Genomic DNA, 25,547 nt, shown 5'->3' on the forward strand with positions numbered 1-25,547 from the left:
TATATTTTCTTTGATGCTGGATTTGGTGTGTTTTAATATAGTGTGGAATATTTGACTGTTGCAAACCCACCATATGCTTGGCGATCCAGCACTATTATCCTAGCCTGCACTGAAGAAAACATGCTTTGGTCATGACAAGCTACATTTTGTATGTATATGGGGTAAATGTTTATTCTCAACACTTTACAGGACAACAGCAGTTGGATACTCAAACACTTTTTCAGTGGAAGATGAGAATGAGCATATATCAGTATATTGCATACTATTGACATTTACTGGAGAGGATGAATCTTGTGTTCTTCAGTGGCTGCTCATGAAAAAATAGGGCAGAAAACATGTTGGTGTCCTGTCCTGTGAAATATTAGTATTGATATTTCAATCATATCTCAGCATCTGTTTGGTCCTTTATGGATGAATGGCAAGAGAAGTTAAGCAGTCCCATGGCTTGTCTTCTTTTCTTTGGCACACAACTTAGCTTTTGGATCTGAGAGGGATTCCCTGGCTCGTTCTGGACCTGAAGGCTCATCCCTATTGAGAATGGCAGGCTGCAGAGCAGCCTTACAGAGCAGCCTTACAGAGCATACAGCTCTTACTCTCATTCAAAAGTAGTTGGATTCTGGCCTATGCATGGAGTGGACTGCTACAGCTGCTTAGCTCAAAATGAGCAGGTTCATTGGTTGTGCAATGTGAAGCATGCAGGACTTAGTACGTAAAGGTGTACTGAAAGCTCTTTTCATGTATGAAGAAAAGATGAGTTGAAAACGATGCTTTTTTTTGGTTTCCAGCTTAATATTTGGCTGAGAATGAGGTCAGTTTGTCAACCAAAGTTAGACAGAATGAGATTTGGTGTTTGGTGGGAAATAAATATATTTTGTAACCTTGATTGACTCCTGTTTAGAAATATGTGTATTTGTAGTTCTCACAAACAAACAGACATTTGTCTAGGCTTAATGTGCTGTATCTGAAAAACTACCTGAGAAAAGGAAACATTTTGCAAAATGCCTTGAGCACACCTTTCACTGTGCAATAGATTGATGTTGGGTAACAGAAAGTCCACAGTTTTCTTAGTGCTGCATCTGTGTTATATCTCCATAAGTATACAGCTATGAATAAACAGCAGGAATTCCTACAAATGTCCTGGTAAAAAGTCTGAAAGTGTTTTAATTAAAACAATCAGAGAAATTTTGCAGTAAGTCAGTTACAAAAGATTTTGTGACACTTAAAGGCCCCTTTTCTTTCAAGGTCTTACTCAGTCTTATTATGTGCTTCAACCTATAAGGGCTTCCCAGCAGATTATCATGTCTGAACATGTTTCACCCAGGCTGGACAACACAGCTGGTGTCAACCCAAGAGCAGTCTCTCCCATCAAAGGATTTTTTTGACAATAGGTGACCTTCATGGAGAAGGCTTCCTGCTGATTTAAAAGAAATCTTTTGTGGCACAGAATTTCATAAAAGTGTGTTTAAAATTCTACTTCTAATATGTTTACAAATGAAGAGGACAGTAATTTGTTCTTTAAATTCTGTGTGTTTTGAAGAAGATCACTGTAAGACTGTGGCAGAGCCAGGGTACTTAACATTATTTGAAGAAGTTTAAGAGTCCTGTTAGAATAGATCTTACTTGAAGTAATAATCACTTGAATTGTTACATTAATTTTGAGGGAAAAGGAATATTGTCTCATGTTTCCTTTTGTGGGGGAATGAGAGAAGCCCAGAATCTTTCCAAATTCAACAATCCTTTGATTCTGTAGTAACAGTCTATCTATAACATTTTATAGTTTCTTCTTCTTTTTGTATTTTTTTCTATGAGCACTGTCATATAGTTGTGAAATTTCTTTCTTCCTTTCCCTTCCCAGCCAAGTCTTACAACCAAACAGAGCACATATTAATTCTCAGTCTTTAAAATCTACAGAACAGTTTAAAAGAGAGAGAAAGGAAAACTGGTGTAAAGCACGCAATCCAAATCTAAATGGCATCATTAGGGAGCTACTAAAATAAATCATGTATAACCAACCTGATTGCCTGGCTGATAGAATGATGGAATCTGTTGATGTGGTTAAGATAGCAGGTGTCATTTATTGCCGTTTTAGCAAGGCTTTTGAAACTGTCTCACATGATTCTTGTGTCCAAGTCAGGACTTTATGATTTGGATGGGTGGATAACTAGATAGGTAAAAGTCTGGCTTGATGCTCAGACTCACAGGCAATTGGTTAACGAACTGGTGAAAAGTGGGATACTGCAGGGGTCTGTTCTGTGACCTGTCCATCTTTCTCAGTGGTCTGGAGGGGGATATGGAGGACAGTCAAACCAAGTTTGTAGATGACACCAAGTTGTGTGTCTGGGTGCCTGTTGGTGTGCTGGAGAGCAGAGCCATCAGTCACAGAATCATCAAGGTTGGAAGAGACCTACAGGACCATCCAGTCCAACTGCCCACCTGGCACTGCCATGGTGACCTCTAAATCACTGAACCACATCACCAGATCCAGATGCCTCTTGAACATATCCAGGGATAGTGACTCCACCACCTCCATGAGCAACTTGTTTCAGTGCCTGACCACCCTCACAGTGAAAAAAAATTTCTAGCATCTGATCTGAATATCCCCTATCTTAGCTTAAGGCCATTTCCTTTGTCCTCTCACTGTAGGCACAGCAGAAGAGACCGACCCCCACCAAATAACAACCTCCTTGCAGGGAAGTTGCAGAGAGTGACTAGATCTCCCCTGAGCCTCTTCTTTTGTAGACTAAACAAACCCAGATCCCTCAGACATTCCTCTTATGATGTGTTTACTAGATCCTTCATGACCCTTTTTACCCTTCTCTGGACATGTTCCAGAGCTTCAAAGTCCTTTTTGAGCCGAGTGGCCCAAAAATGAACACAGAACTAAAGGTGCAGCCTTGCCACGGCCAAGTACATGAGGATGATCTCTGACCTGGTCCTGCTGGCCATACTGTTCTTGATACAGTCAGGGGAACGTGGACAGCTGGTGGGATTGGATGGCAAAGACCTAATGAAATTCACTGAGGACAAACAATGAATCCTGCTCTTAGAAAGTTATGCAGGCTGGAGCAGAGGAACTGAGGAGCAGCTCTGCAGAGACAGCCCAGCATCCTGGCGGACAGTTGTCCGAGCAGTTGTGTGCTCTGGAATCAAGAGAAGCCAGTGACATCCAGGGCTCTGCCAATAAGAATGGGGTGCAGAGAGTGGGAGAAGTGGTTATTTTCTGCTCACCATGTGTGAAACCATTCACAGATACTGTGTTTGGCTTGGGGATTCCCACTATAGGAAAGACATCAGTAAACTGGAGTGAGTTCAGCATAGGTTCACCAACACAGATGGGGGCTGGAGCACAAGCCCTAAGAGGAGAGGCTGGTGAGCTGGGTTTGTTCAGCCTGGAGAAGGATGGCTTCTCTGGTGGTACCTAACAGCAGCTGCCTGTTCCTGTGGAGTGACTGTCGAGAAGCTGGAGCCAGGTGCTTCGCAGCTCTGCGTAGTGGAAGGACACCAGGCAAAGAAATTTGAAAGAAGGAAATTCAGTGTCCAACTTGTTGAAGCCATAAGCATCTTACCTTATAGTCAGGATGTTGGACTAGAAACCTTCCATGGTCACTTTCAATCTAAATTACTTTATAATGCTGTGTCCCTCTGAAGAAACTTTTGCTGGAAAGTCCTTACACCACCACGATTGTTGAGCCTGTCTGCACCCTTGCACTCTTGTGGTTACTGTGTAGCAGCAAGGTGATGTATAGAAAACCTTCATGTTACCCGCAATTATTTATTTTTTAATTTTCTTCTGAACCAAGGAATTTCCCATCTGAAGAAACTGCACTGTTTCTATCCTGATCATTTTCTGAGCTATCCTGCTGACTCTGTGTGAGAGGATGGAAGTAGTATTATAGTACTTGGGAAGTGAAGAACCAGCTATGGAGGCATCCAGTAACCTCTAATATGTACCTAAAGCCATTTTTTCTCTGTTATTCAGATAATTCAGGGTACTGATAACCCAACTGGAATCACTGTCAATACAGAGTTTTGTAACACATATAGTGGTTATATTTACATCTGGTTTGTGTCTTCATCAATGATCATAGGCACAGTGAACCAGCTGACCTCACTGTAGTGAGCCTGGAAAGGCTAATGAATATGACATGTACTCCTGAGTTAATGGAGGGTATTTTCCCTCTGCTTAGTTAATAGGATTATTGCATTTCCTGAAAAAGACCATGGGTCTTGCCAGTCTTTAGTTATGACATTACTGAGGTTCACTTCCCTGTGTATCTGCAGAAGAACATAAGGAGAATGCCTCTTTATTACACCGTATAATGCCTTTTTCTGGTATAAAAAGATTCATGACAATTTCTGTGGAATTAGAGAACTTACAAAGCAATTCCTCCTTGTCTTCATAGACTGTTTTATTGCTGAAATACCCATGGGTTCTGTATTCAGCAGAGACTGCAGAACTTGGGACTAGAACAGGAAAGATCCCTGTTTAAGGGTGGGGAAGTGAGAAGGCTTTAAGTATTGTTTTTTTCTTGTTCATGCTTTGGGATTTTTTAGTTTTTCTATAGTTTGCATGCATTACAGATCCATCTGTAATTTCATTGTTGCACTAAATATGAAGTTTTTGCCAAATCCTTAATGAGACAAGGTCCACTACTGAAATTCAATTAGGTCATTTTATGCTGGAGTGTGTCTTAATATTAGGTAAATTTCATTTTCCAGGGACCAGCTTGCTTTAATCAGCCTGGGACTTTTTGTTTGTTTCTGTTATTTCCATGCATTAAGAAGATTGGTCTCTTGCCTTATTCAGGAAAGCAGCAAGTTAGGCTATTAACACAGCATAGCAGTGACAGCTGTTTTTCTGTATGTATGTTTGAAAAACCCTGCCTTTTCTTGCAGAGCTTAGCTGGTCACAGGCCATGCTGTTGGGAATGGGGCAGAGACAGACTGTCTGATACTAAGTCAGTTGTTGTCATAAAGGAAGTGGACCATATCTCTTATAGAACAAAGCATAATCTTCCTGCTGCTGAGCCATGGCAGAATTTGGAAGCTAAAATAAACCTGTAATCTTTAAAGGAATTACATTTGTCCTGTAAAAGTTCACTAAGTGCTCTAAGTTACCATAAATGATCGCCATGCACTCTCTTCATCACTTAGTTTACTGACAAGGAGTTAACTTACTCTATAGGCACATGAATGCTGAAATAATAATGAAAAGTGAGTTTTGTATGCCAGCCAGGAAGGGCATGAATAACCTTAGGGATTACTGCAATACATCTGGAGAGCATGGCCACATGCTTTCCAGCTGTTGGATTTTTATTCATTACTACTGTGAACTCTGCAATCAAGCCTCATTCTCTGTGGATATACATTACATATGTCTGCAATTTGTCACTTGAACAGGCTCTCCAGGGAAGTGGTTGCAGCACCAAGTCTGTCAGAGTTCAAGGAGCATCTGGACAATGATCTCAGTCATATGGTTAATTGTTAGGTCATTGTGCAAGGAGCAGGGAGTTGGACTTGGTGATCCTTATGGATCCCTTCCAACTTGAGAGAGATTTTATGATTCTAATTTCACCTCACAAGGACTCTTGAGTACTATGCCAGCTGGTCTTATTATGTGAAAGACAAATTCTGTTGGGGTATGTTGCTGCCAAAGCACATCTCTCTCTCATTATACTCACAGAAATGTGTGTGTTTGCTGGTTGTCTTTAGCAAAGCAGCTTTTGTCTCTTGCTTTATCCTTAGTTCTAGCCTAGCCATGTCTAAATACTGTATATGTCAACAGCTGTTTCTAATCATTTTATTAGCACTTGTGTGAAAGGGACAATGAGGTTTTCATAAGGCATGGAGTCACAGGCACTCTTGTCCTGAAGGTTATACTTCCTGTGGGAGTTGACTCTTGAAACATTTACAAAAGCGGGTTCTAAGTTATGCATTTTGGATCTGAATCTCAAACTGATGACTAAAACAACATGAGACAGCATTTGGTGTGGAACATCATGATGAATACACCTGTTAACATCCCACACACTGAGGAAAACAACCCCATAATGAGAAAGAGTTATACAGACTGGATCTTGTGCAAAGCTTTCCAGTACATTTGTAACCAAGAGAAACAGTTGGAAACAACATTAGTTGCTGTAGTATATTTTGGTAGAAGTTATCAGACTTGTAAGTTTGGGTTTGTGGAAAAGTACTTTTCAAAAGCAGTTATGGCATTTCCACAAACTTGTGTATTACACATGGAGGGGTGTGTTATTATGTTAAAGAGAAGATATGTTGCTCATATATATTGTTTATGACTGTAATGCATAAATAGTTTTTTATGCTGGGAGACCAGTGAGAATTTTTGTGTTTTCATCACTTTTATCAGTTATATGACTTGTTTGAGTTTATGAGAAGTATGGGCTTTATTGTTGATGGAACTTACTATGGTTTTGCTGTCCAAGTAGCATTTATTACCACTAAAGCAATATAATGAGATTGCCAAAATGTTACAGTGTGAGCTAAGCCATAGTCTATAAATTTCCTTAAAAGATTGCTCTTTTTTGTTTACTTCATTTGGCAGTGTGGATCTGTGGTGTGGTACATGTAGTAATGGATGGTTTGACTGGCTTGCAGAGTCTTTATGTGATTCCGGAGAGGAATAATGTAGATATGGCAAATATCTCCACAGACTTACTAATGAGTTGTATTAGGAAATTAGCTTAGTCATAGATCTGTTTGTAAATTGTAAAATTAAGTTCTTTAGCAGCTGCTCCTGATGGGCTGATCACTCAGTGCTGGAGTAATGCTGAGTTGTTTTATCTCTGCAGTCATCCAGTGTCGTATTTTTCTCAGTATCTTTCTTCCCAAGTGCAGATTGATTTCTTAGAGAGGATGGAACATGATGGGACCATAAAGATAGCTCCTTTGTGGGCCAGTCAGCACTGGTTGACAGACCTTGGGCAGTGGTCCACACCAGTTCTAAGGTCTTCCAGAATGAAGAACTAATTCTACACCCCTGCTAGTGAACAGAATATTGAGTAGATTGTTCTTCAGAAATACAAGAAATTGTTGTCTAAAATCAAATTAATATGGTCTCAGGAACACTGCTGTGAACTTACTGTTCTCTAAGAGTACTTCCTCTTGTTCAAGTGAACCAACTCCCTGTCAGGGATAACTAAAGCTCTCTTTGCTTCTTTTTGTCAACACTCTGCACAAGTATGGTTTGTTTTTCTCCTCCATCATTTAGAAATGCTTAAGACACTTGATTCATGATTGTTTTTGCCAATTTGACAATATTACTGACATTGTTACCAGTCTGTGAGCTATGTGCTCCTTTCGCAGTTCCAATCTGACTTTGCTCCTTTGCAAAAGTTGTCTTTGTGGTGGGTATCACTCAGCCAGCATAATTAAGGAGTTAATTAAGCTTCTTGTAACTCACTAAAATGAAATATTAGTAGATTTTCCTGCTGAGTTTACTGTAATGAGCCTTAACTGCAGCTTGAACTAACCCATCTGACTTTGCCTTATCTATCCATACAGCCACCATTAGAAGTGGGTTTGTATCACAGGCCACATGTCATATTTCCCAGAGAACTTTGTTATTTTTATCAGATCAGTCAGTTCTTTGTTTCACTGGAAAGAACTGTGGAAAGCCTGGCAGTATCTTTTCTAGAAATTCTTCACAGGAATCATTCAGCACAATAAAATTTGTTACTAATGAATGGATGGGAGTCTTGGCAATGCTTTAGCATGTCTTAAGAGTATTTCCGTACCTGAGACAAAATGGGCAAGGAGTCTGCTGTGTTTCTCGTGTGCTGTTGCTCATGCCCCAGTTTGAGGAGAGCTGTTTTACATGCATAACTACCTATCTCTACATCTTTTAAACATTACCCTGTGGCTTGGGAGAGTGCTAGAAAGTCACCCTAAGTGAGTTGAACACATTCGGGCAGAGTCTCAGTGAAGGAAATTAATTTCTTAACATTCAGTAGCCATTTATTCTAGAGGGTTTTCTTCCCTCATGTGGATCTGACAAACTGGCCTTCCTCCTGTGAGCTTTGAAGTCTGTCTCAGCTACAATTTATTTATTAGTGATGACTGATACTTGGTCAAGCTAATTGGTTTGATGGGTTTTAAGTGCAATGTTAGAGTTTTTCCTCTAAAAAATAGGATATTCCTATTGGTACTTCTGTTTAAAGACGAAGGAGGAGACTGCAGGGGCTAGGCAGGAGGAACACATGCAGTCTGTAGTCTCAACACAGATGAACCTTTCTGGTAGCTGTAGTTATACTGCAGAATCGTTTGGCATCTTTACACAGTGTGCCCACACCATCCTGGTTTTCTATATAGATTTAAACAATGATGAGAAACCAGAAGCAAAAGGATGAGCACATCCATTTTGTACTTTGAAATTACTTCTTCCCTCCTTTTAAAACAATAAACCTTCCAACTTATCTTTATTTACACAGACCTATTCACCTTGGCATCATTTTTTTCCTCTTCATAGAGAATGGTATTTCTGTCTGTAAGGTCCTGAATTTGTTAGCAGATTTCCTGGAAACAGCTCTTCCAGTCCACATAACCAATCTTGCTTTATAATGGGTGTTTAATACTCAACAGAGCAAAATAGTTGACATTTTCCTCTTGGTACCAGTTCAGCAATGTAATTAAGCACATGAACTTTTGGACTCATGAGAACCCCTAGAGATTTGAATGGAATAAGAAAGCCTTTAGTAAAAATTTATTGAAAAAGAAAGGGATCTAGAATATAGAAAAAAAAGAAATTCTGCACGAAAGTACTAGTTTTTCTATTACTTCTTCATTTTTTATTTCCAGCCATTTTATTATGTAGTCATTTCTTTTTGGCACTGAGCCCTTGTCTAAAACACTTGTTGTCCTGTAAAGGAGAAATTGAAGCTGTGCTGTGATTGAGTCAGCACCCCCTAGCACAAACCTCCTAGGTTACTTCTCTTCATAAATCTCAGTGTGGCTAGCATGCTGGAGCAGGGCCAGAAAGACATAAGAAGACAAGGAAGGGGAAGGGTTCTGAAAAGCACAACTCAGAAGCTGGGGTTGCATGTCCACAGACAGTACCGTGGTGTGAAATCACTTAAAGCTTGTGATTTATAACCTGCAGTTGTGGAAGATACAGATTCAGCAGAGCCTGAATTATGCCTTCTTCAAGCAGGGAGGTGTTTTTCATGGAAGCCTGGATAAGCCCATATGTCTACATGGTATCATGCAGAGCAGTGCAGAGATATTCCTAGAGTCCCACTGCCTGTGTGTTTGTGCCAGCAAAGCGCCAAATCTGGCCTGGGAAGGAGACAAACCAGCAGGACCACAGTACCACCGATGGGACCAGACTGCTTCCTGCTTAACAGATACAGCTCCTTCACCCTGAGGTTACAGGTACCTGCATCCTGCCCCATTGCTCAATGTAGCATTCATTATTTGCACCTTCACAGGTGTGTAAGGTGGGGAGTATCCAGCAGGACCTAAATCACTAGTCCTCCCACAAAAAGTTTTGGCTGTGAACTTTGTAGATCTGCCTCTGAGAAACGGTGCAGATTTTTTTTCTGGTCTCCTTTCATGTTTATTCTCATCTTGTCATGTCTGTGTTTTCCCTCACACCCAGCAAAAAAGAACACTATTATAAATACCATACTTAAAATAAACGCTTGCTCTTAGCAAACTCTGTCCAGATACAGGCATTCAGGTTGACATCTGGGTTAAACACAGAGGATTCATTCTGAATTTTATCATTCAGTGGAAGAGAAAAAAGAGATAAGTGTTGGTAATGTGATGAGTTCAAAAGGTAAACTTACTAATAGTTTGGAAAAAGAATTTTACACTCAACTAATTCCTAGTAAAAAGTAACTACGAGTCATTTCGAGCAGTTAAATGTGAATTCACTTAAGTTCTGATTCCATTTCTTGTAATGAGAGTACAGATATGTCCTCTGAAATTAAAGGTTCTGCATTATGATTAAATTAACTTTTCTTTTAAAAAAATGCTGGAACTGTTTTTTGCTTGACCTAGCAATGTATTTAATACAGATTAACAAGAGAGTGCTCCTTAGATCCTGACTCTACTCATTGCAAACACCACTGAGTCAGTATATATTCAGTTAAGTTTTATTACTATTTTACAAAAGGCTATTGTCTAGCAGTTGCATCCATTTCTGATTCCTTTTGGAAAATTTTCTCCATCCTAAAATCTGTGCTGTGGTTTTTTTAAAAAGCTGACAGAAGAGATTTAGGTTGTAATTTTTTTTTTCTGGAGACTGCAAGGAATTGTGTATTTTCTAGTCTGACCTACAGTGCTCTCATGCTGACAGCACTATCCATACCATAATAGTCTGACTGAGCAGAAACAGATGCCACAGACTTATTTGCCAGTTTCCTGTCTGAAGGGGCTTCTCATAAAATCCGTGTGGGATTTTTTAAGGCAGTACTTCCTTGAAAGGAGGGATAGCTCTCAGTTTCTCTGCATACAAACTTCAATTAAATTGAATTAAACACTTAGCTCTTCAAAGAACTGTTTTCTCCTGTAGACTCTCATTACTAGGACTCTGTATTATCATGCAGATTTCGGAGAGGAACTTAAGAGCCAAAGTTGTACTCAAGGCCTTAAAACCTAGGCCTGTGTATGAGGGCTCCACCAGTGTAACTTCTTAAAAGTGATTTAACTTTCCAGAAAGCAGATTCATTAATGGCTCATAGTGCTCCCAAATGTGGGATGGTAACAATCTCACTATAAGAACATGTATATAACTTGCATACTCTTGATAGTTTTAACACTGGGAATAATTTAATATCTTGATCACTGCCACAACAATAATCTATTTGCAGCATCTGCAAGTATGGGGTGATAAATCCCAGCTTTGCATGCTATCTGCTTCGTGTATTTTTAAAGGTGCATTTACCATCCCTGTTCACCAGTGAGTTCTGCTTCAATGGCAGTTCACTCCATAGTAAATCAGTGAGACCAGGCTAAAGTACAGTATCCATAAAAAGTATCCCTGCACCTCCTGCCCATAGTGGACAGGATTATCACATTAGTTTTGAAGGCAGAGGCAGACTCTGCAAGGAGCTGTGCTGGCTATTTTTACTTTGACCACTTAACTCCCTGAAGAGTAGGGAAGAGGCAGTGGCTTTCTGCAGTCCTTCCTTAGAGATCTGAAGCAGAGCTGGGCTGCAGCTGTTGGCCTACTTACAAATGCATTTCAGTTCTGCAGTGCTCCCCTGGCTCTGTAGCTGGATATGGAGTTAGGCATGTGAATTTACTTTTACTCCCTGGGATAGAATCAGAAAGTTGCCTCTTGGGATTGGGACACTGTCACTGTTGAGCAGCTGGCAGAGTAATGAAGGCACCAGTTCTCAGTGGCAAGAAGGAATGACCTTTATTGTTTTGATTTCATCACATATATAGAGTTCTCAAAAGTCACCCAGATTGGTCAGTCAGAAGCCTTCCCCCAGGCCTGATTGGCCAGGCTTGCACTGTCCAAGTTCTGGGACACTGTTCCAATAACATCCAAACTTTATCTTTATTTATAAAACACAAGAAAAATTCTCATGGGAAAAACCTGTGCTAGCCACAGGACACAATTTCATTTTCCATTGTTTTGTAAAGTGTCTCAAATAATTTTAAAAGTGCTGCCTTTTCTGTATGTTGCACAAGGTGCTTGTAACATTTGACTGAGATACTGCAGAGCCCGTGTAGGAAAACCTGATGGTATGAAATGTGGAGCTGTGTTTTCATACTGCGACCTACAGCTAGCAACAAGGAATATGATTGACTGTGAGGCATCACTGTGGATACTGGGGAGTCTTGAGTTCTCTGATGAGTGTTTTAATCATTGCTGTGATAGTGCAAGTCTGCTCCTAAGGGAGACAGATGAACTCCAATGAACTTGAAGGTCCCAAAGGGAGGTACTAAGTTTTAAGTTTGTTTTGTTTAGAGATTTAAATTCAAGTGTCGAACTTTCCACACAATATGCCATGGGTATGGTGGTGATTGTGCTGAACATGGGTTCCATGTAGCTCTGTTTCTAAAATGCATGGATGGTTTCTCTATATTACCAGACACAAGCAATGTAGATTGTATTCATGCAGTTTGTTAGACAAACCAAGCAAAGGAGAAGCTTTACTGGACCTGGACCAGTGCAGATAATGGCATTAGAGAGGCTAAGACTGGAGACTGACTGGAATGTAACAACTATGCCTGGGTTGAGCTCATGATTCCAAGGAACATGGGCCTGGCAAGGAACATAGTGTGGACCCTGAATTTTAGAAGAGCAAACTTCCAGTTGTTTAAAGAAGTAGTGAATGTGATCCCCTCGGAAACTGTCATTAAGGACCAAAGAGCAGACCATAGCTGGCAGCTCTTTAAGATCACTTTTCTTTGAGCACAAGAGCTTTCCATCCTACTGTTCAGGAAGTCAAACAGTGCAGGACAGAAACTGGCATGGCTGAGCAAGGATCTGCTTCTCAAGCTGCTGAAATAAAAGGAAGTGCATAGCCAGTGGAAGGACAGGTGACCTGGGAAGAGCACAGAGATACAGTTTGGATGTGTAAGGATGGGTCAGGAAAGCTAAGGCACAGATGGAGTGGGACTTGGCAAGAGATGTGAAGAGTAACAAGAAAGGATTCTCTAAGTATGTAGATCAGAGAATAAAGGCCATGCTAAACAAGAAGGAGGAACTGATGAAAACAGATGTGGAAAAGTCTGAGGTACTTAATGAGTTCTTCACCTGAGTCTTCATTATCAGTCAGACTTCCCACACCTCTCAAGTCCCAGAACCTCCAGGTGGGGGCTGGGGGAATAAAGTTCCCATTGCTGACAGTGAAGAGCAACTAGGAGACCACTTGATGAAGCTAAATAGGCACAGGTTTGTAAGGCCTGATGAGATGCACTCCAGGGTCCTGAGGGAACTGGCTGATGTTGCCAAGTCATTCTCCATCATGTTTGAAAAGTTATGGTGGTCAGGCAAAAGTCCCTGGTGACGAAAAAAACAGAAACATCACTCCTATTTTTAAACTGGGAAGAAAGAAAGTCAGGGGGAACTACAAACTCGTGAGCCTCACTTCTGTGCCTGGGATGATCATGGGGCAGATCCTCGTGGAAGCAGTGTTAAGGCACATGCAAGACAAGGAGGTGATCCAAGGCAGCCAGCACAGCTTTACTAAGGGCAGATTGTGCCTGACCAGCCTGGTGGCCTTGTATGAGGCCACATGTTGACTGCAATGGCTGACAAGGGAAGACCAGCAGATGTCATTTACCTAGGTTTCTGCAATGTCTTTGACATGGTCCCATATGGCATCTTATTTCCAAACTGGAGAGACATGGATTTGATGGATGGACTATTCAATGGATAAAGAGTTGGCCAAATGGACACTGCCAGTGTGCTGTGATCAATGGTTCTATGTCCAGGTGGAGGCTGGTGAGGAGTGATGTTTCTCAGGGCTCTTTCTGGGTCTGGTGCTCTTCAATATCTTCATCAGTGACATCTGCAATGACATTGAGTGCAACCACAGCAGGTTTATAGATGACAAAAAGATGAGCAGTGCAGCTGACACAACAGAAGGAAAGGATGTCATCCAGAGGGACCTGGACAGGCTTGGGAAGTGGGTCCACAAGAGCCTCATGAGGTTCAACAAGTCCAAGCACAGAATGCTGTACCTGGGTCAGGGCAGTCCCAGATATGAGTACAAGCTGAGAGAAGAGGTCACTGGGAGCAGCCCTGTGGAGAAGAACTTGGAGGTTCTTGTGGATGAAAATCTGGACATAAGCTGGCAAAGTGTGCTCACAGCGCAGAAAGCCAAACGTGTCCTGAGCTGTATCATAAGAGGGGTGGCCAGCAGAGCAAGGGAGGGCGTTCTGTCTTTGTGAGACCCCACCTGCAGTGCTTTCATCACCAGAAAGATGTGGACATGTTGGAACAGATGCAGAGGAGGGGCATGAAGATGATGAGAAATCTGAAGCACCTGTCCTGTAAAGACAGTCTGAGAGACCTTGGGTTGTTCAGCCTGGAGAAGGTTCTGGTGACACCTCACTGCAGCCTTTCTGTACTTAAAGAGGGCTTATAAAAAGATGGAGAACAGCTTTCCACATGCGCAGGTAGTGATAGAACAAGGGGTAATGGTTTTCGACTAGAATGTGAGAGAATTAGATTAGATATGAGGAAACATTCTTCACTGTGAGGGTAGTGAGGCACTGAAACAGGTTGCCTAGAGAAGTTGTGGACAGCCCATCCCTGGAAGTGTCCAAGGCTGGGTTGGATGGGGCTATGAGCAACATGATCTAGTGGGTGGCATCCTAACCCATGGCAGGGATGTTGGAACTAGATGATCTTCAAGGTCACTTGCAATATGACTCATCCCATGATCCTATAGCTCTGTGATCCTATGACTTTGCCTTTCTGCTAGGGCAGTTTTTCGTTTTTGCTGTTGAAAGATTTCAAAAGCAAAGAAAGGCCAATATGAAACTGAGAGGCAGAAGACAATACTGGAACAGTTAGTTGGCACCACAGTTACATTACATGAATGCCAGGAGGTTCCATTGATAGAAGGTGAATTCACACAGTCCTGATTAGAATTTAATGATGATTTCTGCAATTACTAGCAATCCATTATGCAGGACTATTACTAGCCAAAAAAATCCACCTGAAGCTACCATCTTTCAAGACAGAAACTACCCCTCAACACCAGGCCTTAATTCAGCACACATTTATTCCACCTGCAAAAGTATTTCAGTTAAAACTTTGCAGGGGTTGGGAGGAGACAAAGCAAAAAAATAAAGTCGGAACTTTTTAGATGCTTTATAGTTGAAGTGTCTCCAGATGCTTTTTCTTTATTGATTTCTTTTGCTATGTTTGTTCTCTGTGAGATGTGGCATACTAGAAAACAAAAAAAGTAAAGGAACTTGTTTACTACCTATTTTTTTCTCTGTTTTATGGTCCTGACAGCCTCTCTGCCAGACATGACAGCTCACGTCTTATCTTAGTGATGTGTCCTGGTTATCTGTTGAGCGCAAGCGCTTAGCATTCCACTGCTTTTTGCTTAATAAATTAAAGACTGGGAAGGAGTAACACTGTAATACTTGACCATATAAGGGAGATAGCTGTTTTAGTTCTGCTCCTTGCATGATATGCAGTTGAAGCCTTTTAAGGGAAGGTGGTGCAGACAGAGTGAAAGCATCCAGAAGCAGAAAGCCTATTTCACGTTATAGTTGGTGCCAGTGCTGGTGTTGTCATTGCTACTACTCTGAATTTCTCACAGTCTATTGCAGCTGCACAGATTAAAAGGGAAGGCTAAGAGCTGGGACTTAAAAAAAAAAAAGTTACAACCCTTTAGTTCATGACTTTTCCATCTTACAAACTAATAAGAATGAAGAGAGAACTGAGCGAAGGTGAGATTCATTAGACTTCAGAAGTTGAAAAATGAGGTAGCAAAGAGCTTTCCAGGTCAGGGGGACCACAGAGAGAACAAGTGGAAATATCATGCAGTGAGAATGGAGTACGGACTAATCAGGCAATGAATATGGTGCCAATAAAGTTAAAAAATACTTTGTTTGTTTGTTTGTTTTTTTCCAGAAGAAATTTGAATGTTGAAGAGGGTGCTCCAAAAGAATGAACCCATTAAATTTTGGGTCTGGTTGCATGTACACTTAAGGCAAAGTGTGTACTATATGGTTAGAATAGAGCTGACCCAGTGTCTTTAATAAAGGGCTGGCAAAATTGATGTAGGCAAACATAAATCCCTTTTGTTCACCTCAGATGTCTCCAGAGTGTTAAAAAAGAAAACTCCAGGCAACTCAGGCAGTAAAATATCAAATACAAACACTCATAGGCTAAGGTTAGACTGTGTGAAGACTTATTTTCAGCTAGAGAAATTATTTTCTTGATAAATCAGATCCAGGTCCCTAATTGACATATTTATAATTCTTTGCATGAAGAAAGACTACAGAAGGGGGAAGAAAAACAGTTTCTCTTAGTTTCAGTCAAATAATAGTCTTGTCTTTGAAATAAAATATGCTTCAGACCTTAAACCAAAGGAGGCTTTTATCAGCTGGAGATTAGACAGCACAGCCTACTTCAGTGGTTAAGTAGAGATTTAGAAGACCTGGTGAGAAACCTTTTCCTTCTATAGCTATAGTAACTCTGAAAGAAGCCATTACAGAGATTTTGATCTCTTATGGAGTGCTGCTACAACACACTGTCCTTCAGTGGCCTACATGTCTGTCCCACAAATTCCTTCAACTCCTGAATGTTAGCACCTGTCAGTGCTTACCCTTCTGCAGAGAAAGACTTGTTGTTCTGTGAATTACAGCACCTTGCTTACTTCAGTGCTGGCACTACAGAGAGGAGTAAGATTGAAAATAAATGTATCTGTGCAACACCAGTCAATGTTTTGAACTCTGTTCACCCAGGTGCTTGTGAGCATCTTTCTAATGTCAGATGATATCTACAGGTGGTGGAAGATGGAAGAAAAGGACATGCAATAGTTGCATCTCTACCTTTTTCTTCGTCCAAGTTAAGACTCCAGAATGAAAGTGATGCTGCAGTTTACCCTAGACAGCATTTCACCTACAGTACAAAACTCTAGCCAGTCAGTTACATCTTTACAAGTTCATGAGACCTGTCAAAGAAAGCCCTTCCCCCAGTGTTGTGACCTTTATCTTTGCGGTGAACAGGCATCACAACTTTGGCAGGATAATTCTGTCTGATTGACTGATCTATTCTTGGAAGTTCTAAGAGTTTCACTGGCACAAGAAAGTCAGCTTGCTGCAGGCTGTTGTACCTGACTGGTTTATATTCATCAGGATGTTTTTCTGGCATTGTAGAGATTGGATTGGAAAAAACTTCCCTCTGACTCTTGTTAATGTAAGTCAGGGTAATTTGGCTGATGACAGAGATGTTTTGCTAGTGCAAAACCATGGTGTCAGGGAGATACCATCAAAAACCACTTTGTTTTATTCACCTGTCTGGGAGAAATAGTATGTTGTCTCTACTGAAACTGAAAGAAAGGTATCACAAGGATCTTCAACACTTTTAAATAACTTTCTCTTTAAAAAAATGTTCTTTTATCTTTTTACACAGTTTAAACAGGCTAATAATTATAGTGTAATTCCAGGGAAAATAATCTGGACTATCAGGAGTCCTGTACCCTCTGTTTTCCTAGTTAGGTGACATGTAGATGGCTATGAAGTATGAGGGAAGACCTGGGATATTCAGATGTGCAGCTATACGAAAGTAATCCAGCTGCCTGGTATAGAACAGGCAAGTTTTCCACATTAGTCTGTTAGGCCTTTCAGGAGTAATATTATAACTAGCTGTTATTTTGTTTTTCTGTCAGGAAATTTAAAAGAATTCTAATCTTTATTATGAAGGCTATAATTGTATTTACTATTACCTTTATTATGACTGGCCAGCTCATGCTTACTGTAGAGATTTATTGTAGAGTTCAAGAACTGGCTTAACATTTCTGTGCTGTTACTAAACTCTCCAGTAATTCTGTTTTCTAGAGATGAAATACTGCATTTCAGGGCTGCATTGTATACATTCTCCTTATGTTTGAATAAAAAGGGGGTGGTCAGTATAGGTAGTGTGGGACTAGCTCTTCAACATAAAAATGACAAAAGTGAAACTGTGAAGCAGTAGGAGGATAAATTTAACTATGGAACTCTACAAGAATTTATATTCTTATTTTAACACATTTTGTTATCTCCACATTTAAAATCATCTGCTTCTGCTTTTTTAAAATTCACAAAATACAGTTTTAAATAATATGTGGAATTGCAAAAAGTACAGTCCACTCTTCTTTGATTTAATTTTTCCCCTTTAATTAGTATTTCAGCATCCTGGGAACATAAATGCCCCTAGTTCTGATATGGGCAGACTAACTAAGGTTATTCTAAGGTTATACTAAGGTTACCTTTCAGTTTAGTTCCAAGTGTAAATACTCTTGTTTCCTAGTCTAGCAAGAGCTAATTACTGCTACACAGAGGCTGAGAAACTTTATTGTATAATCTCATTGATGTAGTGAGCACTTACACTGAAAGAAGGCAAGGAAGAGTAGTGTTTGAAGTCAGTCCCATTAAATGTCTGAGATGACAAGAACCAGAATGTCCATGGTTTGTTGTATTCCTTCTACACAGTTCATACTCATGGAACATATAAACACAGGTATATCAACTGTGTAGTTAGACACAAATAGAATGCCTTGACTTCAAATAGACTAGCAAAATGAACCTATTTATAGGGCTTTTTTTTCCAGTTTTTATTTTGAATTGCTCTGGAAGTATATTCCATCTGTCAAGTCAGGCCTTTTAACAGCCAATACCTACAGCACGGAAACTCAGAGCCTGAGGTATTGTGCTTACAGGTGCACTGCTGCAACCAGTATCTTGTTGATGATTGATTTTATATATATATAAGGATACATAAAATTTACTCTGTTATGTGAGACCTCTGCAAGAGATAAACCCTTTGCAGTACCAGTTCCAAGACTCATTTCCTGAGAGAAGCAGTATCCTATCTCATCAAGAGATCTCATACAGACAAGCTCCTCATGTTAACTACTTGACTTTTCATTTCTAACTCCTCAAATTTAGGGATTCTAGTGTAAGTATACAGAAGGAAGAGAAACATAAAAAGCTGTACGTAAGTGCACAGTCCTGTTTGAATTGTTCTGTGAAAGTATGTTGCTAAAAATATTGTAAAATACAATTAATGGACCTGTGATTTGTTAGAGATCAAAATCCTTACTTACTTACTTACTTACATCTTCGATGACTTACTCATCGGCAGTTCTTGCAGATTTGCAAGTTCCTGAAACCATTATCCTAAGCATTTATTGGCCTAGCATCTATCAAGCCAGTCATAAAGCCATATGCTCCATTAAATAGTGCTGGGAGTGTTCAGTTCAGTGGTACAAGGAAATTAACTTCCATATTTTGGTGCACGGGGATTCTACCAGTCTCAACAGGAATTTCTTTTTGAAAAATCTGGCTTCTTGCTGTAGCAGTGATTGAAAGCTCTGATTTAGTAATTTTGTCTATAAAAAGGCAGATTGGTAAATATAAAGTGAAAAAGAAAGGTTTTGATAAATGAAGATAATTTTTTTTTTTACTTTTTCTCCACTAAAGTAGTCCCAGTCACATTTTTAGTTTAGAAAGATGTAGATGTAGGAGCGTTAAAAATCTCTCCTGTTTCCCACATCTAATCTCTGTTTTCCCTGGCTTTGAAGATCTAGCAATTTCACAGTTACATAGTAGTTTCCTTCCGCTGAGGGTGTTTTCCTGTATTTTGTGTGATTATTTGTTTGATCTGATGCAGCATATTATTTCTCAGAGTCTGCAGCTTTGAGAATTTTTGCAACTTCCTGTGGGAGCCCCGTCATGTTTTCTGGGGTGATTTTCCATCTTGAATGTCTATAGGCTGCATAAAGGCACATTCTACATTTATTGAGACTTCCAGTGATGACTCTTTATTTCAGTAAAATATCAGTGAAAAAAGAGTATGCTTTATTTTCAATGTATTTCTACTTGTTTAGTCTGTTAAAGTATTACAAGCCAAAGACAAAACAAAAAAGAAGTTGCATGGAACAATCTGCCATATTCCTACTATAAATGATTCATACTATAGTATTTGTACATATATATTTATGTTTGTTTGAGAGGCTTAGTTTAAAGTGAGCCCACATGCCAACAGAAACATTTGTATTTTCATTGCTAGCCCAGTGTGTAGAAATCTTGGAAAATGGCTGCAGCTTTTGGAAGCTTTTAGTGCTGGTCAAGGTAAGTTCATCCTAGGCTGTTTGTTCCCCAACTAGATCAATACAGGAAAGTGAAAGGGAAAGGATTTCCTTCTCCAAAAACTGTATCAGGATATGGGAACATTTCTACATGCAAACATATTCCAGCTGTATTGTTAGGCTACCTCAAGAGAATTGTTTTCACTCTTCCAGCATGTTACGTATTGTGTTCTGGTTTATTGGGGTTTTTTTAGCAGTACAGTCCTGTTTCCAGCTTGAAGTAACTGTCATACAGAGATTAAATACTTTTATGTTCTTGATTTTTTGCAGAGCCAGGCAGAAACCTGTTCAGCTGTGCTCTGTGAAACCTCCTTTATGCAGCAGCATTTACAAGGGTCAATTATATATGTAGTCTTGTATAAACACACATACACACCTCTCCCTCTAAACTAGAGGTATGAAATCTGAGTTTAGGATTACATATTTTGATAATTCGCTTTTTTGCATTACATCTGTAGCTCTTTTCAAATAAATATCAACAATCTCTATCTCATTAAAAACACTCTGTTTAGATGTAATATGTAAATATAAAAATGAACACCTAGGCTGATTAGGAGAAAACTTAGATAGCAATGGATATTCTTACATAAAAGAGAGGTTGGGGACTTTACAACAGTACAGGCTAAGACTATAAAAATTTCAGAGAGAATACTTAAGGGCTGAACTTTATGTCACCCCTTGTGGTGGGGAGTGGAGCTAAGATCATGTGGCTGGTCACTAGTGGTGTTCCCCAGGACTCAGTACTGTTGCTGGTCCTGTTTAACATCTTTATAAAATATTTGGATGACAGGATAGAGTTTATGCTCATAAGATCACAGAGAACACCGTCAGGTGGGAATGTTGAACTACAGGAGGGCAGGAAGGCTCTGCAGAGGGATCTGGACAGGCTGGATCAATCAGCCAAGGCCAAGGCTGTGAGGTTCAACAAGGCCCAGGGCCAGGTCCTGCCCTTGGGTCACAACAACCCCAGGCAGTACCACAGGCTGGGGCAGAGTGGCTGGAAAGCTGCCCACAGGAAAAGGACCTGGGGGTGCTGGTGACAGCAGCTGGACATGAGCCAGGCTGTGCCCAGGTGGCCAAGAAGGCCAATGGCATCCTGGCCTGGATCAGCAACAGTGTGGCCAGCAGGAGCAGGGCAGGGATTGTCCCCTGTACTCAGCACTGGGGAGGCCACACCTTGAGTGCTGTGTTCAGTTCTGGGGCACTCAGCACAAGAATGATGCTGAGGTGCTGGAGCAAGTCCAGAGAAGGGCAGCAGAGCTGGTGAAGGGTCTGGAGCACAAGCCCTGTGAGGAGCAGCTGAGGGAGGTAAGGTTGTTTATCTTGGAGAAAAGGAGGCTGAGAGGGCCTTATCACTCTCTACAACTGCCTGAAAGGAGGGTGTAACCAGGGGGTCCATCTCTTCTGCCACATCTTAAATGAAAGGGGAAGAGGAAATGGCTTTAAGTTGTGCAAGGGGAGGTTCAGATTTGATATTAGGAAAGTTTTTTCACTCAAAGAGTGGCTAGACATTGGAATAAATTGCCCATGGAGGTGGTGGAGTAACTTCAGCAGGTGTCTGGATGTGGTACTTGGGGTGGTCATGGTGATGCTAGGTTGACATTTAGACTACATGATCTTCAAGGTTTCTTACAACCTTGATGATTCTGTGATTCTGTCATGTAGCTATATTTATGTACCAGATTTTGAAGGGGTCAGTGCTGGCATATTTGGACAGTTCATCCCATCTACTTTGTGCACTTAATTTAAGACAGAGAGATGTGCCATCAGAAAACAAGTGTCTCTCTGTTGATTAGAAGGGTTACTGCTTTCACCTTGATACTTCTAGGTGGATTGTGTTAAGTGTGTTGAATCCATATTTGATTGATCTGCTTTGCTTTGGCTTGATTGCAGTTAAAATGTATATTGTCTCGCTTCATGAAACATTTGTTATAGTTTAAGCAATCATAAGGTCCTTGGTAGTTGGTCATATTGCTTCATTATATCTCAATTCTTATTTTTCATATTCTAAACCAGTTGTTTCTGAATATCCTAAGCACTCCATGAAAACCATCAAATATAATTAGAAACAAGAAGATTGGCTGCATAAATCCCACCTTGCGATTTAGATTTCTTTAGAGTTGTTGGGTGGATTTTCTTTCTTTCTTGTTTTTTAGTCAAAGTTTTTTTCATTACAGTTTATAAGAGGAATATTTGCGAGTTAACAAGCTGAGGAAGAGAACGCACATTCAGCTTATAAGGCGGTTCGTTTTGGTTCTTGAAAATACCCAGATAGTGGGAGGCTTTAATCTATTACATATGAGAAGACAGGGAAAGTAAGTTGAGATTCAGGTTGAGTCTGGAAAATGTTTTTAAAGGACATACTGTATAATGCAAGAAGCATTCCTGTATTGTCTTGTCTTTGAACACATTAACAGAAGTAAAAGTGTCTTTCAAGCATTTTGATATTGACCCTCTGTATTTTGTAAAGGAAGGTGCTTCAACATGCTACTGTAACTTTCATTAAAATATGAGTATAAAAAAACTGTCCATCTTTAGATTAGCTGTTCCATGCTCAGTAAGAAGAGAAAGGTACTGGTAAAACCTGTTGAATGTTTTCCAGAATACTGCACTTGATGTATACACATACATGGGTTCTGGTTGAAGTTAGGTGCTGCAACAAGGATCAGTTTTGCATCGTGGTGTTGATCTGTTTTTGGTAGTTTTTTTTTTACTTCTAGCCCAGATGTCAGGAGATGTAATGAGACCTAGAATATTCCTCAGCTGACCTCAGGCCATATGTAAAAAAACCAGTCTTAATCATGTGATGTTTGTATGTTTTCCAGAGTGGCAAAAGTAATGAAGATTCCTGTGTATGAGACACCAGTGGGATGGAGATATTTTTCCAATCTCATGGACTCTGGACGTTGTTCACTTTGTGGAGAGGAGAGTTTTGGCACTGGTAAGTAATACATAATAAAAAATTACCCCAGACTTTTAATTTTCTTAGATGCCACAAGTCAAACCCAAAAGAAACAGCAAATTAGCTCTGTCTCGTGCTGAAACAGAGAACTGTCTGTTGTTCACATACTGAGGTTCGTCTTGTAAGTGTTAGTACCTTGAGGTGTGAAAAATGTGAAAAATGGATATTCAGAAGTGGCAGGCAATCTTACTACAGTCCAGACAGCTTCTGGAGGTGCCTGACACTCTCTTCTGACTTGGACATAATGCAGAAAAGCCTCACTGGTTCCACTGCAAGTCTTTTCACAGACAGGAGTGGCATTTGGAGGGATTTTTCCTGTATGAAAACCTCATGTGTTTTCCTAATGTGATTAGGTGTACAAAGTATGTGGATTGGTATATCTAATGGTATGTCTAAACAAAACTGTTGAAGGCATCCCTTTTTGAAACATCACAATTGCTCAAGCCTGAGATAAAATCATCATTAGACGAAATTCAGTTACATGTGAGCATCTGTGTTTTCCCTCTCACTGCTCTCTTTACTTATGTGTCACAATATCTTCTTATGTGTCACATAAGAAATATCTTATGTGTCACAAGAACTAATCAAACAAAAGAACGATAAATTTGAGCCATCAGAAACATAGTATTAACAGTAAGCATTAGAGCAAATACTTGAACTATGTAGTCTGTAAATCTGCACAAATGTGGTTTTAGTTTATTAGAATAACTGAATAAATTTTAGGGTATTTCTTTTTTTTTTTTCTTTCCTGGATTCTGGCACAGAAATTCTGTGTTCTTATTTATTAGTAGGGGGTATATTACAAGTCTTTTTGAAAAAGCTCAGACCAGAATAACTCAATAATTTGCCTGGCCAATAGTTTATTCTGCATTTTGATGTGAATTCCATGGAGTTCTCTATTTTGTGTAATTCCTTGGCTTCAGTTCTTCATAGAAAATTACTTACCATGCAGTGAAACTTAATTACAAATTTCATTTGCTTTAATTTACTTACGTCAAGTATTAAGTTTGTTGGTTGGGGTCAATTAGAGCAAAATTATGCTTTTTTGAAAATGAGGATATCTTTAAGTCATAGACATGCCACTTGATGTGTTACATTGTTGTTTACTGTATGAATCTGAATGGGCTATGATGGAAGAACCTAAAATATGTTTGATTTCTTCGGGTCTTTCATGTAAAAAGGAAGAGAATTGAAATGAATAATGACTGTTAATTTTCTTTTTGATGTGAATGGGACCTGATGTCTCATGATTACCAAACTGTATGCTGTCACTATTTGCTGTGAGTGGCACAGGTTTGTATTGCCTTAAATGGATCTTTTTAATAGATGCTTCATCTAAAAAGTGTTCTGTGAGGTCATTGAGAGAGAGAGAAGGGCAGGAGGATCTTGTAGCTTTCAGAATGTACTGCTGTTTGTTGTGGTGTGTTGTTGCACTGCAACCCATGAGTGGTGTGAACTGGGGAGTTTTCAACTCTCACTGCTTTTTAATACTTTTTCACTTGGGCCTATTCTGTACCCCTTCCCCCTGAATACTGCCAGATACTTTAATGAAACTTGGATGGGTCTAGAGACATCAGTATGACCTCACTGGCACCCAGATTGTGTAGAAAAAGACTCCTGGCTTAATCACCATGCTGAAGAAAGTCAAGTGTAGATTTTAACTGGAAGGAGCTGTAAGAGTTTTGATGGTGAGTTCCTGTAGGTTGAAGTATATCTAGATACCTTCGCCCACAGAGTGCATTATCTGCTGCTGCCTGCAGGCTATGTGTAGAGGTATGTAAAACAAACAGGAGTGGCCTCTCTGTGCCATATGCTGTGACAAACCACTGCCACAGATCTGTCTCTGCTTGGGGAATTAATGTCCTAGACCATCTTCATCTGATGATGTTGAGTATGACTCTTCAGATGCTTTCTGTCTGAGGGAGAAGGGAGGAATCACTGGTTGCTTATTAAAACCATGTCTTCTTTGAGGAAACTTGCCATTAAAATTTTACGGTGCAGTTACAAAAGAAGACAAACATCAAATTTCCCTTTCACATTGCAAAAGCATGTTCCAATCCTGCTAAGCAGGCTGTCCCAAGTATTGGTGGACTTTAGCCCTGGAGATTAGTCATATAGAAATAAAAATAAAGTGTTTTGATCTACTGAAACAGTGAGGACATTGTGAACTCTGTTAGTCTAATTTTATTTTCCTGGGTATCCAATGGTGGTTGAATTTGGGAAGAAAAACACTTGTGGAGGTCAAGGAAGTGCCTCTAGGGTTTGTCTGTAATAGATAGGGAAGAAAATTGCCCTGACTTCTCTCTTTACTTGCTATTGACCTTTTTCTTTGCTTGTATCTTTCTGTAAGGCCCTAAAACAATGGGCTTTTGTACTACAGTCTCTCTTTCAAATTTTCAGCTCCTGTCTTCTGACCTCAGACTGGTCTCTACATTCCTAGCACTCTGTGTTCCTATATTAATCTGGTTTTTCTATCATCAATTCTTCAGATTCCTGATAAATCCTATCTCTTGTGAATTCTAAGGGTGGTTGAACAACATTTTGCTGGCCGGCATGGAGAGCTGGTCTACAGCAGTATCTCGGCATCCCGGTATGTTCTGATCATATTAACTTTGTAGTAGCTGCAGCATTTCAGTGCAGAAAGCCTCTTGAGTCTGGTTTTGTCCAATTCCATCTAAAGGCAAATATGGACACTCAAAATTCGATCTCATGGGCATGCAGAGAACTTGAGCACAGGGTTTAAATTCCTCAGTGCATGTGTATATGCTGTGTAAAAAAAAAATGTG

The 25,547-nt window shown here is 40.0% G+C and overlaps 1 protein-coding gene across 1 annotated transcript in view; it reads left to right on the forward strand.

Moving 5' to 3' along the window:
* Window positions 1–25,547, forward strand: part of PGM5 (phosphoglucomutase 5) — a 74,181-nt gene that overhangs the window by 25,404 nt on the left and 23,230 nt on the right. The window contains exon 7 of the mRNA XM_085043851.1: window positions 22,625–22,740. Coding sequence (XP_084899977.1) covers window positions 22,625–22,740 — 116 coding nt within the window. The remainder of the gene's footprint in view (window positions 1–22,624; window positions 22,741–25,547) is intronic.

Source organism: Lichenostomus cassidix, chromosome Z, assembly GCF_008360975.1.
Source record: "Lichenostomus cassidix isolate B80296 chromosome Z, HeHo_3.0, whole genome shotgun sequence".
Classification (NCBI taxonomy): Eukaryota; Metazoa; Chordata; class Aves; order Passeriformes; family Meliphagidae; genus Lichenostomus; species Lichenostomus cassidix.